The 19,479-nt window shown below is 46.8% G+C and overlaps 1 protein-coding gene across 3 annotated transcripts in view; it reads right to left on the bottom strand.

Annotated features, from left to right (window-relative positions):
- TBC1D15 (TBC1 domain family member 15) overlaps positions 1-19,479 on the bottom strand; it is a 611,295-nt gene that overhangs the window by 441,043 nt on the left and 150,773 nt on the right. For all 3 annotated transcript variants that reach the window (XM_085653851.1, XM_085653849.1, XM_085653850.1), the window contains exon 5: positions 10,597-10,807. In XM_085653851.1, the coding sequence (XP_085509977.1) occupies positions 10,597-10,807 (211 nt within the window). The remainder of the gene's footprint in view (positions 1-10,596; positions 10,808-19,479) is intronic.

Below are 19,479 nucleotides of genomic sequence, written 5' to 3' on the forward strand. Positions count from 1 at the left end.
TGGTGAAAAGGCAATAAAAAGCAGTTTCGTTTTCCGAAAATCTTTTGATCTTTCTACATAATAAAGTAGAGCTCTTCTAACATCTAGTGTTTGTAGAGCTACAGAATCAGGGTGAGGAAAGAACACTGGTCCCTCAACAGATTGATTGATGTGAAAAGCAGAAGCTACTTAAGGTAGAAATTTGGGATTGGTTCGCCTGGAGTTCCCCAACTCTCCTTAGGGAATTGATTGCAATAAGAAAAGCAACTTTCCATGAGCGGAATTGTAATTCACACCTGGACTATGTTCAAGTTCCACACTGGTGCAGGTGGAGCTCTTGGTGGTATTACTCTCTTTAGTCCTTCCATAAAGGCTTTAATCACTGGCACTCTGAAAAGAGATAAGTGTTGTCTGTTTTGTAAATATGCAGCGACTGCTGCTAAATGCAATCTGATGGATGTATAAGCTAAATTTGATTGCTGCAAGTTTAGTAGGTAACAGATGATGTTTTGTACTAAAGCATTGAAGGGATTGATATGGTTATTGTTACAGTATATAACAAAACGTTTCCACTTTGCTTCATAACACGCCATAGTAATAGGTCTTCTAGCCTCTTTTAAGATATTCATACAGTCTGGTGGTAATTGCAAATAACCAAACTATGACTTCAGGAGCCAAATCGCCAGGTTGAGATCCTTGGGATTTGGATGCCTGATTTCTCCATGGCTCTGCGTGAGGAGACTGGAGTTGAGATGCAGCTTCTGGTGTGGAACTACTGAGAGCTCTAAGAGGGTGGTGAACCAAGGTTGACATGCCCATGTGGGAGCTATGAGAATGAGTTTTCAGGGATGAATGCCTGAGCTCCCGAACTACCAGCGGAACGAGTGGGAGAGGGGGAAAAGCGTAGGCAAATACCATGACCAGTTCATCCATAGGGCATTGCCTTTGGAGAGCGCGTGTGGGAACCTGGAGGCGAAAAAATGGGCATTTTGCGTTTTGCTGTGTGGCAAACAGGTCTGCGCGAGGAAACCCCCATTCCTGAAATTATGGAAAAAGGATTTGGGGATGAAGTTCCCGCTCGTGGATTTGCGGTCTCTGTCTGCTGAGAAGATCAACAATCTGTGTGTTTACTCCTGGAAGATGTTCTGCTAGGAAATACATTTTGTGATGCATGGCACATTTCCAAATGGCTTGTGCTAGGGCCAACAGTTAGAGAGAGTGTGTGTCCCCCTGTTTTTGTATGTAATACATAGCTGTCATGTTGTCTGCGTGGACTAAGACAGTTTTGCCTAATAGGTGAGTTTGAAAGGCTTTGAGCGCCAGTAACACTGCTAGAAGCTCTAGGTGATTGATATGAAGACTCCTGTACTTTAGAGTCCATAATCATTGGATTGTGTAACTTTGCAGGTGAGCGCCCCAACCAGTGAGCGATGCGGCTACTGTTAGCACTATTTGTGGAACAGGGTCGAGAAAGGGACGCCCTTTGGGAGTGGGTGTGGCTTGTAAGCCAATGATGGCAGATGTGTGAGTTGAGAGCTCCGTGCCGGCCGTGAATATTATCCTGTATTTAGCGGTGAGGGCCCGAACCCCAGGCTGCGCCAGGGTGGTCCCCGCTCATCTGAAGTGACCCCGAGCACCAACTGACCCCTTTGAGGCTGTGGGGTGACGGGAGTAACAGAAAACACCAAGGATACGCTGTGGCCAGAGCAAGATGGCGGCTCGGGCCAGAGCACTGAGGCGATGAGCACAGATCGAGTGATGGCGAGTCACAGTTAGGGAAGACGCCCACCGGAACGGAGAGTGGCGCCGGAGAACTGTCTCGCCATCGTGCACCAAGCAATGGCTGGAGAGAGGTGCGAGCCGGCCATAGCAGCGGTCCCTGAGCACAGTAGTCCTACTGTTACCCTGGAGCCGGGCGGGCCTGAGCGAGCCTAATCACCACATCGGAGATTGCCGTGGGGGCCCCTACATGCCCCTGAGTGGATTGTGGCCTTCGGAGCTGTAGAGCTGCCATTTCCGCGCCGGGAGGCGCAGACACAGTCGCCGCCAAGTCGGAAGCTGTTCGCCGACCTGGGGTCCTCACCGATGCACCGCTGTGGCGACTGGGAGTCCAGAGGGCGCAGGCGCTGTTATTGCAGATTGGTAGTGCCCAACAGCACAACCCTGCCTCCATGAGCCAGGGGGTGAGTGGAGGAGTGGTGCAGCAGGGGCGCACAAGGCGCAGAGGCCTGGGCCAAGATGGTGGCCTGAAGCTCCTTAGCCTTGCTGGGTGAAGGGGTCAAGGTCGGGTAGAGCAGCAGCAGGACGCAACAAGAAGAAAGCCACGAGTGAACTGGGGAGGGGCATTGGTGGCCTGTGACACTGCTGGGTACTCGCTAGGGCAGGGTAGCAGAACACATTGGTAGTGGCGAGAAGTCCTGAGCACTGAAGCATTGCATCGGCACCTAGAAGCCAGGAGGGCCAGATCAAGCGGGGGTGTCGCGTTGGGGCTCCCCGAGACTGGGCAAACCTGTACCCCTCGGCAGGGAGGAGGGGGGAAATCGGTGTGGCACCCCTGGTGGTAACCGGCACGCCAGGAGTGGCTGAGGAAACCAGTAGCTTTGGGCCAGTGGAACTGGAGCTCTGTGGAGGGTAGGTGCTGAACGGAGGCCTCGAGAGTCAGTTGAGTGGGCTGGAGACACCGGCGAACTGAGACGGCCACGGCCCATGCTGCGACCCCGGGAGACCTGTAGGGCGGATTTGGGGCTGCGTGGGGCCACGTTGCCAAACGGAGCTGTACTGAGTTGGTGCCGCAGGGCACGCAGGAAGTGTGAGGCCCTCTCTGAACCCACTACGGGGTGATGAAATTAATGGGGCGAATGGAACCTAAGCCCAGGCCTCTGTTGACGGTCCTTAACAAACGGAGTTAGCTGGCCCCAGTGGTGACATTGGACCATGTACAGGAAACCGGCAGTGAAATTGAAACAGGGTGCTGTACAGGTGTGGTGATTGTGCTTCGGTGGGGTACGAGGTGAGGAGCCGGGCTGGAACCCTACCACCTGGTCCCTGGCGGCCCAAAGAGGGGTGAATCAGTCCCTCAGTTGGATTCTATACTTAACTGGAGATGGGGAACCCCAGAGGGAAGCAGATGGACCCCCCCCCCCGAGCAAAAAAACCACACCAGACCAAATGCAGGTGGATCCAAGCTGTGAACCTTTGGCAAACCCAGTACAACAGCAGCTGACTCAAATACTAGGAGCCATTGCTGACACCAAGGCAACGCTTCATCAAGATACAAGTACTGTGGCAGTGGGCCTGGGCCTTTTAAGAGCAGAACACACCAAGCTAGCAAATAGGGTGAACCTGACTGAGTCTTCTCTTGCAGAAATCACTCCGGTGCAGCAGGCCTTGTCCAAACAGATGAGGGACATATCCTAACAGAATCAACATTCTGGAAAAGAGAACTGAGGATGCCGAAGGACAAAATCAGAGGAATAATGTGAGGATCCTGGGATTGCCGGAATGAGTGGAGGGCAACAACATGATCCTGTACCTAGAAAGCTGGCTTTGGGATGTGGTGGGTCCAGAGGGTTTGTCCCAGTTTTACACGTTGGAAAGGGTGCACCACATACCTACCAGGCCGCCGGCCCCGGGAAGGCCCCTGTGCCCCGTGGTGGATCAATTGCTCCACTTTAAAGACAGGGACACGTTGTTGCAAAAAGCACGGGCCATTTTTGGTTGACAACAGTAAGGTGTCGTTATTCCCTGACTACACCTTGGAAGTTCAGAGGCGTTGCACCTCCTTCCTTGAGGTTAAGAGGGCCTTGCGGGAAGAAGGGATCCGGTATTCCCTGATGTTTCAGGCCCGACTACGGAAAATGTTGTATAGACAGACACACTTCTATGATAATTCCAAAGCAGCATGGGATTGGATTGAAAGCTACAAAACAGAGGGTCCAAAAACATCACAAACACGGACATCTCCATCCCGAGAGCAGGAACCCGGGAAAAGACTTTGGAGGCGGCAGCGGCGTGGGATTTCAAAGAAGCCAAGCTCTTCGCAGACAGAAAAGGAACGAGCAGAGGCACTACAGGCAGTGGCGGCCATGATGCAGGGACGAACATCGTCATCGGAGAAAAGCTCCGGATCAAAGAGAGGGCCTGATGGGACTGATTCGGACTCATCCCAGAGTAGCAGTGTCAAGATGCCAATTGTGACCCAGAGCACAGCAGACAAGATTGCATGAGTGGTGTCCTGCACCGGATATCCCTTCCCTTTTGCCCCCATCTTGCTTTCTTTCTCATTCCTCTCATACCTGTGTTCCCCCACACTCTTATCTCCTTTTCTTTTCTTTGCTCCGGAGGTTTTGAGGTAGACGGGTGGGGGACCCGGGGCACCCCCTTGGGTGTGGGTTGGGGCAGCCACCTTTTGACCGGCGCACAGTGGGGTGGGTGTCGAAACCACTGTAGTGACACCTGTAGCAACAGCTGCGCTCCCCTTAGATCCTTGCGACAACAGCATTGGAACTTACTTTGTTGATGCAGTCTTGTCTGTGGTTTTGGCAGATGGCCGTTGCTAGACCGTCCTGGGGCTGGGGAGTTGTCCTATTGGGGATGTTGGTTATCTAATTTTGTTTTGGGCGCATATAGGAGAGTGAAGGAATGAAGCTGGGTGAGATGTCATCCGGGGGGGCGGGTGGGGTTGCACGGGGGGGGGGGGGGGGGCTCAGTTGACATCCCAACTCATGCATAGCCCGTTTAAGTTTGTAACGAGGAATATAAGAGGGATGGGGTCCATGGCCAAGAGGTATAAGATATACACCTACCTAAAGAGGAGAGATGTGGATGTAGCCCTCTTACAAGAGATACATTTGGTTAGTAGCGAGCTGGACAAATTGCGCAGGAGGTGGAGGGGCCGTATATACGCCACTACTTACGCTGCATTTGCTAGGGGGCCAGGGTAGAAGTCTTCTTGTGCACGCCGGAATTCGGGGCCGCGGTGAGACAGACAGACAGACAGACAGACAGACAGACAGACAGACACAGACAGACAGACACAGACACACACACACAAACACACACACACAAACACACACACACACAAACACACACACACAATTTGGGTAGGACCCTCTCCGATCATAGTCCCCTATTTTTGACCCAACAGCCTTATGGGAGACTACCCCCGATCCCGCTGTGGAGATTGCCTCCTCTTATGTTGGAAGATGCACCTTTTCGGGACTCTCTGAGAGCCCTTATTGAGACATACTTTACAATAAATGCTGGCTCTGCATCCTCGGTGTATGTGGAATGGGAGGCATTCAAGGTTGTGGTGAGGGGACACTTTCTAGGGCAATCAATTGGCGTGCCAAGGGAGATCAGGCAAGAGCTATTAGAGACAGAGGCTCAAATCCTGGCAAATGGACAATATTCCGGGACATGAGGCCACAGCTGCAGCACGTTTACAAGAGTCCCATGCTACATATAGTAACGCACTGGAGAGGATGAGGTGCCACAGCTATAGGGAATACCTCGACAGGGTGCAGAAAGAAGAAGGGAGGGCGGGTCGCCTACTGGAGTGCCTGATCAAGCCAGAGAGTCACAGGACCCCTATTACGCAGGTCCAGACGGACTCTGGGGACCTGGTATATGATCCTGATGCCATTAATACGTTGTTCCACACCTATTATGTTAAGTTATACACTAGCCCTGCCCAAGTCCCTCGCTCCACTATCCGGGACTTTCTGGAGTCACTGCCTATACGGACATTAGACGAGCAGCTGCAAGAATTTGGGAGGCCCAGTGACCTTACATGAAGTCAGAGCTGCCATTGCAGATAAGGCGAGGGGAAAAACGGTGGGTCCTGATGGGGTCCTGGCAGAATTTTATGCGGCATATGTGGACATACTGCCGCCAAGGCTGGTGACCCTATACGCAGAGGCAGTGAAACAGCGAGGACTCCCCGAATCAACCCAGTGTGCATTGGTGGTACCCCTTCCCAAGTCTAAAGACGCCGACGACCCCGTAACGGAGTATAGACCACTCTCTATGCTCAATATCGATTTTAAAATCCTAAGCGAGATTCTAGCGTTCAAGCTGCTTCCACATATGCAGTCCATCATCCACAAAGACCAAAATGGATTCATCCCCTCCCGTAACACATCTTATAGCCTGCAAAGGATATATTATGTTTTATTTCATGAGGAGACAAGGTCTATGCCCTTGGCGGCTGCATTGTCTGTTGACCTAGAGAAGGCCTTTGATACAGTGAGGTGGGACTCTGGAAGGAGGTACTAGCGACGTGGGAAAACCCAGAAAGAGAACGAGAGTTGGGAGAGGGGTCCGGGAGTGATAGTGAAGGATCCGCACATAGCTGTATCGAGGACAAGATGCTGAGGGAGTGTGACACGCACGGACAATGGTTTAGAGGTGCGCAAGTGCGCAATCTTAGGGAGGCAGACAATTGGTAGAAGGAAGATCAAGATCCAACAACCGGGGACACAGTCTCATGGCTCTCCTTCAGCCCTCCCCTACTCTGATAGTCATACCCCATGGAAGAAGAGAAACGTCATCAGCACGAATAATATATGCACCCGATACCGGCTGTCCCGCACCCCTGTTGCGCACACAGCTTTGTTAATAGTTTCTTTGTTCTTTTTTAGTTACTCTTTTAGTTTATTGGCATAAACGTTCATAATCAATTAAACATGAGTAGCTCAGATGGGGCAACACCTAGACCCCGGTTTATGGCCGGATGGGCTCACCGAGACAAGACAGGGTAGGAGTGATGGGTAGGGTCATGGATATAGAAGGCGCATATGAGCTGGAAGATATTAGTCTCCAGAGTGAAATGTATGTAGACCTACCCAACTGCTAAATAAGTATGTTGGATAAATATTGTGGGTACCACCACTGCAGAGAGCAATGGGTGCGGCCGTCTATCAACACTAGATCAGTTAATCGACCCTGCGACTGGTTCCACGGACTTGCTAAACATTATTGAAGTCTTGCGTGGGGAACAATTGTGATGCAAGACGCCATCATGCCTAGCAGTTGCATGAAAACCCTTGCTGGCAATGATTGGTTGGGTTGAAAATGAGTGAGAAGGGACTGATTACTCTGTATACTGTCTAAATTGGGAGAGGCTAGAGCTTTGTGAGCTTCTATCGTGGCTCCCAGATAAGTTTGCATGTTGGAAGGCTGTAGATGAGACTTCACCACATTTACCCGAAACCCTAGTTGGTGAAGTAAGTGAATAGTGGTTTGAGTGTGTTGGAGACACATTTGGTAAGTACTGGCTTTGATGAGCCAGTCGTCCAGGTATGGGAAGACATGGATGTGTTGTCTTCTCAGATGTGTTGCAACTACTGCCAGGCATTTCGTAAATACCCTGGGAGCAGTGGTGACTCAAGGGCAGCACTTGAATTGGTAATGGTGACCTATCTCGAATCTGAGGTACTTGCAGGTTCTATGGGTCCTTTGGAGAGGAGAGACTGTACTTCTTGCTGAAGTAGATGTTTATGTTCTGGTGATATTTTGTGAGAACGTGGTAGTATGTTTGGAGGATCGTCGGTAAGCTCCAGGCAATAACCATATTGGATGATTCCTAAAACCCATTTTTATGTGGTGATAGATTGCCGAATGGGGAAGAATTGTAGAAGGCGTCCCCTGACAGGTGTTAGATGGTCAGGGGGAGGTGTAGGCAAGTCACTGCTTGTTGGGGGAGGGGGAATTACGCGGTGCGGAACCCTTGCCTCGACCTTTGTTGCAGTTACCTCTATATCCTCCTCTAAAGTAGCCCCTTGTAGAGGAAGATTGATTGTTGTCTTTGTAAGAGGTGTCAGTAGTCGGAGGACGAAAGGAGCCCCGATTAGTGGGAGACTGCAGAGCTCCCATAGACTTTTTTCTTTTTTGTCTTTTTTCATTTTTTCTAAGGATTTGTCTACTTCGGGCCCGGAGAGATGTTCTTTGTCAAAAGAGGTATTTAAAATAGACAGTTGTACTTCTGGTTTAAAACCTGAAATTCTCAACCATGCAGGTCTCTTTAAGAACACACTAGTGTTGATCCCTCTAGCTGCGGCGTCTGCGGCGTCTGCAGCGTCTAAGGAGCATCTTATAGATGAATTGGATATGAGCTTCCCTTCCTGGAGTAAGTCTTGGGGTTTTGCTTTGCATTCATCTGGGGGGTGTTGTGGCAACTGCTCCATTTCGTCCCAGTGTGCCCTATCATATCTGGCTAGCAGGGCCTGGGTATTAGCAATGCGCCAATGATTTGCCGCTTGGGCCACCACCATTTAACCAGAGGCGTCTAACAGTTTTGACTCCTTGTCTGGAGGGGAAGCATCACCTGTAGTCTGATAATTGGCCCGTTTACGGGCATTAGAGGCTAACAAAGAGTCTAGTGGTAGTTGACCTTTAATAAAGACCGGATCTGAAGGAGCAGCATTATATCTTTTATCAACTCTGGGGGTGAGAATGCGAGCCCGCACTGGGTCTTTAAAGAGATCGTCAGCATGTCTCATTATGCCTTTAAGCATAGACAGAGTGTGACTAGCCCTGAGTGGTACTGAGTGTTTCAAATAAGAAATCTTCCTCTAAAGATTCCTTGTGTAAGTGCACCCCATGATGTTCAGCAGCTCTAGTAAGTAATTCTGGATGTCCTACATTGTCGTCAGGAGGGGGAAGGCTTTGCAGGGTAAACATATGGGTCGTTATGTGTAGATGACTCTACGTAATAATCTATCCAATGGTCCATTGGTACAATATTGTCCCCTACATCCTCATCATCCTCATCATCATCATCATCATCCTGTGGTGGTGCTGGAGAGTTAGTTGGTGTAATCAGTAAATGACGTAAAGGTGGAGAGGTTGGTTCAAGGGAATGCTGTAAAAGAGGAGGAGGGGGAAGGTTAGTACCCACATTCTTCCTCTTGAAAGGAATAAAGAAAGGGTCTTCCTCCAACTCAGGCGTGCATTTCTGAGGAGATTTAGTAAGAACATGTCCTGAATCAGGATTTATATAAAGGTCCTTTTGTTTTGGGTGTTGTGGCATCGAGAATCGGATCCTGCCGCTTGGGAGGCACATTTTTAGGTTTCGGCACCGAGAATTTCGGCGCAGGCGTGGAATTACTTTTCAACGCTGAAGGTTTCCGTGCCGAAAAAGGCTTCGTTTTCAGCGTCAAGGATTTCGGCTCCGAAGCGGTTTTTGGCTTCGAGCCTGAATGTTTCGGCTTGGTGCCAGTCTTTGGCCATCTTGATCCGGGGTCGGAAGGCTTAGAGACGTGTTTCGGTGCCGAGGAGGGTGGGGCGTCTGAAACATCTTATCGGTGCTGACCGTGGCCCAAAGGCGGGGTTGGGACCGAAGCCTTTTGTTTCGGTTGAGTTGGATGTTGGGTCAAGGGGCATTCGGTACTCACAGTACATTGACCTTGAGGCACATCTCCTTTCAACTCGGAGTCCGATTTCGGGATGGAGATAAGTTCATGTTGTGCCTCGGCCCCTTGCGGTCGAATTCTTGCTCTGATTCTTCACCGAAGATGTCCGGCGTGTATTCGACATTTTGGCTCTGCATCTCGCGATGTCGAGCCCGACGATCACAGAGCGGTTTCTTCAATCAGAATGATTTGCATGCATCGCAGTCTTCTTCGTTGTGCTCCTGAGACAGGCACAAATTGCACACTTCATGCAAGTTGGAGCACGTATACTTGGCGCGACACCGAGGTCAGAATTTAAATTGAGTCTGTTCCATCTACTGAGAAGTGGCCGGACGGCGTTTCCAAGATTTTCAATCAAAGTAGAGGTTTTCCTTGACTGATACGATACGCGGAGAGAGGGATACGCATTTGGAACAATACCGACGCGGATAAAGTGGATTGCGCACCGAGGGGAACCGGAAGTAACAGTTTCGAAGCGGAGCACAGCAATACACGTAGGAACCTGATGGCGGAAAAAACAATTGAACAATGGAATTGATGCCCATGCGCACTATCACCGAAAGGAGGAGTCACCTACATCGTGACTGGAAAGACTTCTTCGAAGAAAAACAAAGTGCAAACATCCAGACTCAACACTAGATGGCAGGAGTATGCAAAGCATGTGACCTACAGCTCACGTGCCTCCAACATTTAGTTCATTGATTAATTGAATCCTAAGGCTGCTTGAGTTTAACAAAGAAGCTAGTTGATGCATAATCCTTGCCTTTGTGTCCTTAATAAAATGTAAAGTTTCCTTTACAATAACTAAGAAATTGTTCATTATCATATCCACTCATCCAGACTACTTTCCAAATCAAGGTTATGTTCAATACAAGTTTATGTATTTGCTCATATCAATTACAATAGTAAAAGGGAATATAATTCGTAAACTGTGCTAAAAATTGATCGAACTCTCAAATTGATGGGTCATAAAGTTGCCATTCAACAGGAAAAAGTACTCTTTAACAATTAGGCAAAGGTCACATCAACACAGACAAACAGTAACCCACTATTAAAATGTGCTTATATCAGAAAAGGCAGCATCAACATTTAGCTTAAAATTTTCAAGATATACAACACGTAGCTCAAATCACTTAAATATGGCCACTAGTGTTTTTTTCTGCACATGTATTATAAAACAACGTCAAACTGCAGAAATACTTACTCATGTAAAACAACATATTTTTTAAGGCACTCAATGAGCCTCATTCCAACATCATGATGACACTGAACAGCGGGCAAAGGCACATCATCCTTCAGAAAAAAAACTAAGCTTGTCCACACAATATCATCTTTGTCCTGTTTGATTAATGAAAGATCTGCCAGGCAGAATTGGAATGAAGACTTGGTTTGATTGCTGAAAGGGCATGATGAATCTACAAAGCAATTGTAAATCCATTAAATTAACGTGGATTTGTCATTAATTGTAACACTTAACCATTTCAAATCAATATTTTAACATTAATACAATAATGCGTGCATCTAACAAAGGTACTTATTTATATCACAAATATTCACTCCTTTAGAGTCATCCTAACAGTTTACCATTCTTTTTGCGTTTTTTATTCCAGCACAGACACAGAAAAAAGTGGGGAACAGAGGATTTCCTAAATGCGAGCTGCCAAGCCATAGTTTGTACCAGAGAAAACAAACCGGGTGTACAAGCTAGGGGGATGCAATCCTGAACGGATAGTTTATCATGACTTGAAGCACCCTCTTAACTACCGAGCATGTAGCCAGGAAGTGACGCTGCAAATAAAATATTACTGTGAGTCTGCATCTAGTTGTTTTACTGTTTAACAGAAAATAATTTAGTGATGACCAGGGGCAAAGAATTTTTGGAGAGTGATGGATTGTCTAACGTGGAAAGGAGTTAAGACTTTTGACAAGAAGGCTGCATAAGTCTTCTGCAATAGTTTTGCTGGAAAAAGGTGGTGTAGGGCAGCTGCACAGACAGTGCTTGAAGCTCACTCACACGAAGCGTGATCTCAATGAGGAAGACAGTCTTAAAACTAATAAGACGTAACGAGCAGCTGTACATTGGCTCGAGGGAGGTACACACAAGAAGTGACAAGACCAACTTAAGATCCCACTGTGGCATCACAAATGGTTTGGGAGGAAACCTGTGTCAAGCCTGTAATAAACCACATCACAACAGGTGATTTAAACAAGGATGAATGGTCTGGTAAATGTAAGAACTCTGAAAGGGCAGACAAATAACCTTTAATTGTGCACACAGCAACACCTTGCTCAGCCAAAGACAAAACAAATGGGACACCTTACAGTTTAGCTTATAAGAGATCTGTCTTGTGGACTCTACACCAGGCCATTGATTGGTCTCAGACCCTGGGATAAATGGACTTTTGAGGGCGTCTGGCAACAAGAACATCCACCCCTTCAGGTGGCAGATCAAATACACTTAACTGCCGTCTCTCAAACTCCATGCATGGAGATGCATATTACACAGACTTGAGTGAAGGAGTCTGCCCTGCAGCTCCAACAGGAGTTCCTTTTGACATGGGAGCCCATATCAGAGGACAGATGCTCATACACCGAACATCTGAGTACCACAATCTACTGGCTCAATCCAAGGCCGCAAGGATGGCTTGGGCCTAGTCATTACCGATCTTTTTTTAGAATTTGGAGTAGGAGAGGCATGGCAGGAAGGAGTACAGGAGTCCTGTGTTCCATTCCAGCTAGAATGCATCGCTGAGAGTATTTCTGTGGAAACTTAAATGATGCTTAAAACGTTTCACACTGCACGTTCTCACTGGTTGTGAAAAGATCTAGCAAGGGTTCTCCACATTACTAGAGGAGTCCCTGTACCACCTCAGACTGTAGTTGCGATTTGTGATCTGCCAGATACCACAGGCAGAACTCGTCTGTCATGGCCTTCATGGAACCTGCCAGGTGTTCCCCATCCTGCCAGGTGTTCTCCATCCTGAAAATGCCCTGAAGCTCTAGCCCACTCCCCTGCGCAGAGACTCTTGGCACAGGACCCATGACACCACGGCACCCTGCTTGTTGTAGCACAACATAATGGTGGTGTTTTCCATGAGAACCTGCACCAGCCTCACTTTGATGGATGACAGGAAGGCCTTCATTGCAAAAGGAATGGTCCGCAAATCCAGCAGACTCATTGGTAGCTGGGTTTCTGCCGCAGAGCAGAGTCCTCTGATCATCTCCTCCCCAAAAATACTTCTTCAACCCAGTGGGAATGCATCCATCCCCATTGTGAACTCCTGGAGAAGGGAGAGAGATTTACCACCGGTCCCACTGCGATCGAGCAGCCACCACTGAAGATTGTGGGCAGTTTCCTCTGAAATCAAGATGGCATCTGACAATTTTCTTTTAAGCTGGGCCCACTGAAACTTCAGATCCCATTACAGAGTCTGCATATGCCATATGCATAATCAAAAAGGAGGATGCAGAAGGCTACAAAGTCAAGAAGCCTCAGCTGTTCTCACCGAGACCCAGAACTGAGGCTGAAACATTAGGATCACAGCCCAAATGTCTTGAACTCTTGCAATGATGGGAAAGCCCTGAACTGTAACGGACCCAAATGAAAGGAAGCCTCTACAATGAAATTATGGTTGACTTCGACTCATAGATCATAAACCCCCACAATGTCAAAAGGTTCGCTGTCATTTGAAGGAGGCCTATAACAGACTGCTGCAACCCCAACCACAACCCCCAGTTGTCAAGTTATTGGGAGGCTGGCACTTTAAACTCCTGAAGGTGTGCAGAGTTCACTACCATCACTGTCTTGAACACCCAAGGGGCACTGCTAAGGCCAAAGTGAAGTACTGCAAACTGAAAATGCCCATGACTGACCTTGAACCTCAGGTAATGTCTGAGGGACTGCAGAGGGGTATTTGTAAATACACGTCCTGCAGGTTCAAGGACACTATCTGCTTTGGATATCCACTCTGGGCCTGTGTGACCATCTAGAATTTGTTCTTCCTGAAGAAGCATTCAGAGGCTGAAGGTCCAGTATTGGCCGGAGATCTTTGTCCTTTTTTGGCACACAGAAATATTGAGAGTAGCAACCCTCTCCACTTTACCCGTTTTGAACTTTGACAACAAAGTGGATCTTCTTTTGCAAAACCAGCTCCAGTAGTGGTACTGGGCCCACGACCTGGAATGGAACTGGTGCAAAGGTTTCAACCTCTTCTAGTGCTCAGTGACATCCAGCTTCACCTCTCGATCCCAGATTGCTGCACAAGTGTGCACTACTTGGAATTGTGGCCTGAACCCAAACACCGGAGACACCTCGTTCGGGTCCCTAACAGGCATCTGTTTCCTATAGTTATATCATGGCTTGAAGCCTGTTGTTTTAGGAGGGGACATCGTGACCAAGCACACTGGTTTTCTTGTTTTTCCTAAAAATTATCAAAACCTCATGAAAGTAGGAGCCGGGTTCCGGATCGACATCGGAAGGGGCTGAAAGGAAGGAACTGAAGTTCGTGCCCATGGATAAAACTCATATGTGGCTCTGCCATTTTCAAGGTGGTGCAGTCCTGGCTCGAAGCCATAGTGTGCCTCATGGCAGCACCTACATGCATTACTGACAGCTTCCTAGATCCAGTTTGGCACATGAGGATTATTCAAAAGGTGAAGCATCTGTGGTTAGATGTATCCATCAGAATTGTGTTCCTAAGGTTGATGGTATCTGAGCTTACTGGATGGAGTTCATAAAGTCTCTGGTGTCATCAATGTTTCACATACTCACAAGAGCGTTTGCTAGATGTACAAAATGAATCAACTGAGACCCCCATTCCTCCAACAAAGGTCTACATATTACAACCCCAATGAAGATGGTATCTGATATGGTTCTTCACAGTGCAGGGACTTTTCACTGTCTGTATATAAAGCTGCTGCCTACACTACAGGTCCTAACTTAAACGCCTAAGAGCAGGAGATGGAGGCTATGCTACACTCCGAAAGAGTCCCTGTGATAGTCACTGAGTATTTGTGTAAGGAATCGTCCTTAAATTCACAAGGCACGGCCATGACTGAAGCAGGGAACGCAGGAGTCCCAAGGCTATGCAAAAACACTGGAGACACAAAGTGAAAGAAAAGCTGCACAGCTATGGCACTGTCACAGCTACCAAAAGAAACCTGAACTGTTCCACTGCACTCTGCAGAGTGGCAGAAAAAGATACTTTAGTGGGAAGTAAACAGATGATTTGGGGGAGGTGGGTGTCCTACTACGAGCAGCCGCTGATGAAAAACATTTCATGCCCAGTACGGTTTCAAGTGGTACCCCAGATGGCATACCATCAAGCTTGTCTTCCAATGATTCCAATGTAAGGAAAATGCAAGCCAGGATTGTTGACAAGATCAGCAGCAGATGTATGCAGGCATAAGTAATGGGAGATTTCGAGGTGCATGTCCAGCCCTGCAGATATACGACAGGGAGCAACCGTCTGAGCGGGAACTGCACTTGAGAATGATACAGCTATCACGTCTTGACACGGTGTACAAATAATATGGATAAGAAGAAAAAAAGAATGACAAGATAGCGATCTAGATTTACACTGGAGAACACGATTGCATAAGGGAAACTTTCAGGATACACCATTAGATCACATGCCTTGCTAATAGAAGCCACAGTCCCAACTTGAGAAGCAACACTGCTCTATAATCATTCAACCTCAAAAGTAATTCAATGGTGTTTGATGGCATAGTGCAATTCAAATGCACAATTATTCTATAGATGTCAAATTGCGGCATAAAATCACTCAACAATTACACTAGGACTACAAATACTTTTTCAGAAGAATGCCGCTCTTACAGGTGGTAAAGTCCAAACAGTACTCCCACAAGACTAATGGCTTTTCAAAACCCTGGAATTAACCCAGGTTTGATTTGAAGATATTGAGATACTTCCCACAGGAGAAAGTGGAAATAAGTATCTACGATTTTCAAGAGAGCAAATGTAGGCCCGTTGGCCTTCAACCTGATTTTTTACACCATCTAATTGACATTCTTACCAGACTCTTTACCACTCTTACAACTAAAGACCTATGTATTTTTCAAACTCTTCTCAAAATCCCCCTCTTTAGGGAAGGTAATGGAAAGAAGGGTCTATGAGCCACTACAAATACACAATGGGGTTTGTGTATTTATGTTGCTGCCAACCACTGCCAACCACGCTTTAAAGCTATTTACAACTTCGTCATTGTGTCTTCATCTGCACATCAAGCTCTTTCATTTCTTTGCTGAGTGCCAACGCTGAGGTATTTTTCAGCTTTCGATCAGAACTTTTATTTCATCCTCAGACTTCTTGCCAGTTGGTTGGACCACAATTTCTAATCGTCAAAGCACCGTGAGTACGGCAATTGCAGTTTTATTGACTAATTAACTCTGCCATCTAGTGACTATTCACCACCACTGCACCTCTACAAGGAATTTAAGGTCCACTCGTTTTAGACACTATAATTAACTCTCTCCAGTATTTTATCTCGTCAATTTTCCTACCAAGGTACTATTACATTCCTTTTCATCGTTTTTCACCGGAACTTAGCACAGTTCTTCAGCAGTTTCCAGACCACGGTGACCACCTCATTTATTTTATTTTATTATTTTCGTAGGACATTGACACACCTCATCTTAGCAGAGTGTCACTAAGTTCTAATGTGCTATGCCCTGTACATCTGGTCGTGCTGCAATTTCATCCATTCTCAAAATGTGTCATTTATGGTGTTTTTACTGTTATATTTAAATTATCATATTTTATTCTATGTACATTGTATTTTCACAGCTGTAATGCCACTGAATGGGATCCTTCATTTTAGTTACGTGAATTTCTTTTCACCACAATCTATGCTTGTACTTTGCCTTTTGCACATATTCCTTTTCTTCATGTGGTCATCCTCCACATCCTTCTCATAGTTTCATGTGACACGTCGTGTCGTGTGCAGTGTCCGCACACCTTTCACCTCAACCTGCTCTGAGGAAAAGCCTACTGCTCACTTCCGTTTCATTTTTCCATGTGATACATTGTACTGTGTGCCGTTTCCGCACATCTCTCACCTCAGCTTGCTTTGGGGGTTTCCATTGTACAAGGCACTTTACTTTACAGTGCTTACTTTTGTTACGTTATTGCAACACTTTTCTCACAGATCTAGGACAGTCTGTAATTTTCACAATACATGGTACCTTTATGTGATTTTACATTTTCCTACTGTCTAGTGGTTTCATTTTCCAAAATCCACCTAGGTGTACCTTACACACCTCCCTTACATGTTGAAAGTGCTTTCCTTTTCTCTCTCCTGCACCAACTGTTCTTTTCCATTTCCGTTTCTGTTTGCCACCTCCACACTGGTCTGGCCAACTGGTGTGCCCTGGTGGTGATTGGAATGTCAATTCTCTATTCCTCATGTGTTGCCTCACCATTGCCGCTCAAATTTCATCTCTCATTTCTTTGCTTGCTTTTCTTTACATCACTTTTCCCTTTACCATGCAACATTTGCATCTCATTTAAATCTGGTTTCTCCGTAAAAGAGGGAAGAAGGGTTGGGTTCCTTCGAATCCATGCTTTGCCTTCATTTCTCTTACTTAAGTGCTTTCCTTTTCATTACATGTTTCAAAATGTATTACTCATTCCATCTTTTCAAGATATTTTCACTTAAAGTTTTGCTTGTAACCTTTTGTTGTGCCTCTTTGAAGTTCTCCCTTCTCATTGCAAAGAAGGGAGAAGATGTAGTATGCTGCTCAGCCAGGATGTGTGTATTGTAGATTCTGAAGGTTAGAACACATTGGTATGGTTTGTCAGTTGCTGCATGGTCTGAGCAGAGCACAGACTGCTCCTGGTGGGGCTCTCTTCCTGAATACTACTGGAATAAATACATCAATGATTTTACAAGGAACGGACTCCCTTTACTTATTTTATAACAAATGTGCTAATTGTGGGCTAAGGGCATTTCCGAGGTAGCGAAATACAGCAGAGAACATGGGATTATGGAGGACAATAGTCATCACTTTAACTGACCTGTCATCCACCTGTGATAATCAGAATCAGCAGCGATTGACAAATGTATGGACACAAAGACCTCCTTGAAGGTTGCAGCATAAACATGGATTGAAGCTTCCTGAACGATATGACCCTGTAAGTGAGACTAGATCCCTAAATGTATAGATATACTTTGTTAGACCATGGATAGACACAAAGTACACCTCTCCACTGTCCCCTGTTCAACATTCACATTAGAAAATAGTTGGGGTCATCGCATCATTAAATCCCCGATGGCCTCAAGGTGGCGGATTTGTTCACAAAGGAGCAGATGATATGTATGATACTACTTGAAAGGCATTTGAATATTTATTTATGGGTGACAGTTACATACCAAAACAGACCTACCTTATGCATATTAATGACGTAGGTCGCAATTTGCAACCCATTAGGAATCGCAGGACCATGTCTGGGATTGCTTTTAATAAAGCATTTTTTTGTTTTAAATGCAGCCGTTTTCTTTAAAGGAAAACAGGATGCGTTTAAAAAGAAAAATGAAAAGCTTTGCAGTTTCATTTTTTAAGAATAGGTAATGGTCTGTGGGACTACTACCTGGTCTTAGAAAACATTAATTGAAATTCTCAAATGGGAAGGGGTTCATTGAAGACCCCTTCCCATTGGTAAATGGTTACCACCTCCTTCAAGGAGTCGGTAAAATATGAATGTTTTGCGGCAGTAATTTGGTTGCAGAACATTCATACATCACATTCAAATTCGGTATTAGGAAGGGATTCTCTAAACACACCCCTTCCAAATACCAATTGCAAACACAAATTGCAATTCAGTAACGTGCTACTTAATCACAATTTGTGTTTTGTACCTAAGTAAAAGCATTTTTGCGGTCGGAAAAGGCCCAATCGGGGTGTTTCTGACCGCATTAACAGTTGGAAATATGGCCCCATGTTTCTAGTCTTTAAAAGGAAATGGTAATAAAATATTCTGACTTGTGTGTGCTGGTAAATAAATGGGATGTTCAAGGTTATCAATGCATCACAGTTGGGAGGAGAGCAGGGTTGTACAAACCTATATCACTCTCTATGGGCCCTGTTTGAACTGGGGTCACCAATTCCGACGTGGTAGCTTGGCGCGAGTTAGGAAGGCACCCGAAGGCAATGTGTAAAGCGGTTGTGCAGCACTCACTCACCCAGACTCAGTAATGCGCACACAATGAAGGACGCCGCACCAAGTTGTTTGGTAAAAACAAGATTCTTTATCTATTTCAAGTCGTGGTGAACCAATTCATTTCAGGAATAATGCAGGTACTTCAAGGCCACAATAAATTCATTCAAGTCAATAGATCAGTGAATCTCAAGGTACCAATCAATTCATTCAGGGAAATAGAGCAGAAAATCTCAGGGCAACTTGGAATTCATTTTGGCACAAAACAGGCGTAAATTCATTTGAGCAGTTCAACAGATAATCGCAGGGCAGCAATTGATTCATTCAAGTCAGAACAGGTGTGAATCCCTTCAAGTGTATAGCACCACTAATCTCAGGGTAACGGTTAATTCAATCAGGTAACCAGTGCAGATAACTTTCAGGGCAACTACTAATACATTCAAGTAAGTTGGGCATACCAAGAACATCAACACACTCTCCTGGCGGAGACACAACAAAGCATCACTCCTCAGGAGGTATTATCTCAGTTAACTTTGGGGCCCCTAAGGTCAGTTATTCCTGTGAGCTTAGCCCCATTCCCCCCTCTTTAGTGCACCCTGGGCAGTCTTATGCTCACTTTAGCCCCCAACAGCTTGACAGTAAGGCTTAAATGGGGGCCTTCCAGGCCCGGTTGCAGTTCCTGGAGGGGAGGGGCGGACGCGGGGCTGCCTCGGCAGACGAGGGAAACTCCTGGGCAGCCGCTGCGATTCCGGCAGTCACTCCGCCCTCCCCCAGGGGGTTTACCTCTCACCGGGAGCTCCAGTCCAGGCGGGAGCCCATGCAGGCAAAGCGGGCTCCCCGCGGCTCTTGCTCGTGGTTGGGTCGAGGCCGGCTTCGGGGGCCGCAGCGGGGATGTCAGCAGCAGCGATCCCG

This window comes from Triturus cristatus, chromosome 4_1, assembly GCF_964204655.1.
Source record: "Triturus cristatus chromosome 4_1, aTriCri1.1, whole genome shotgun sequence".
Taxonomy (NCBI): Eukaryota; Metazoa; Chordata; class Amphibia; order Caudata; family Salamandridae; genus Triturus; species Triturus cristatus.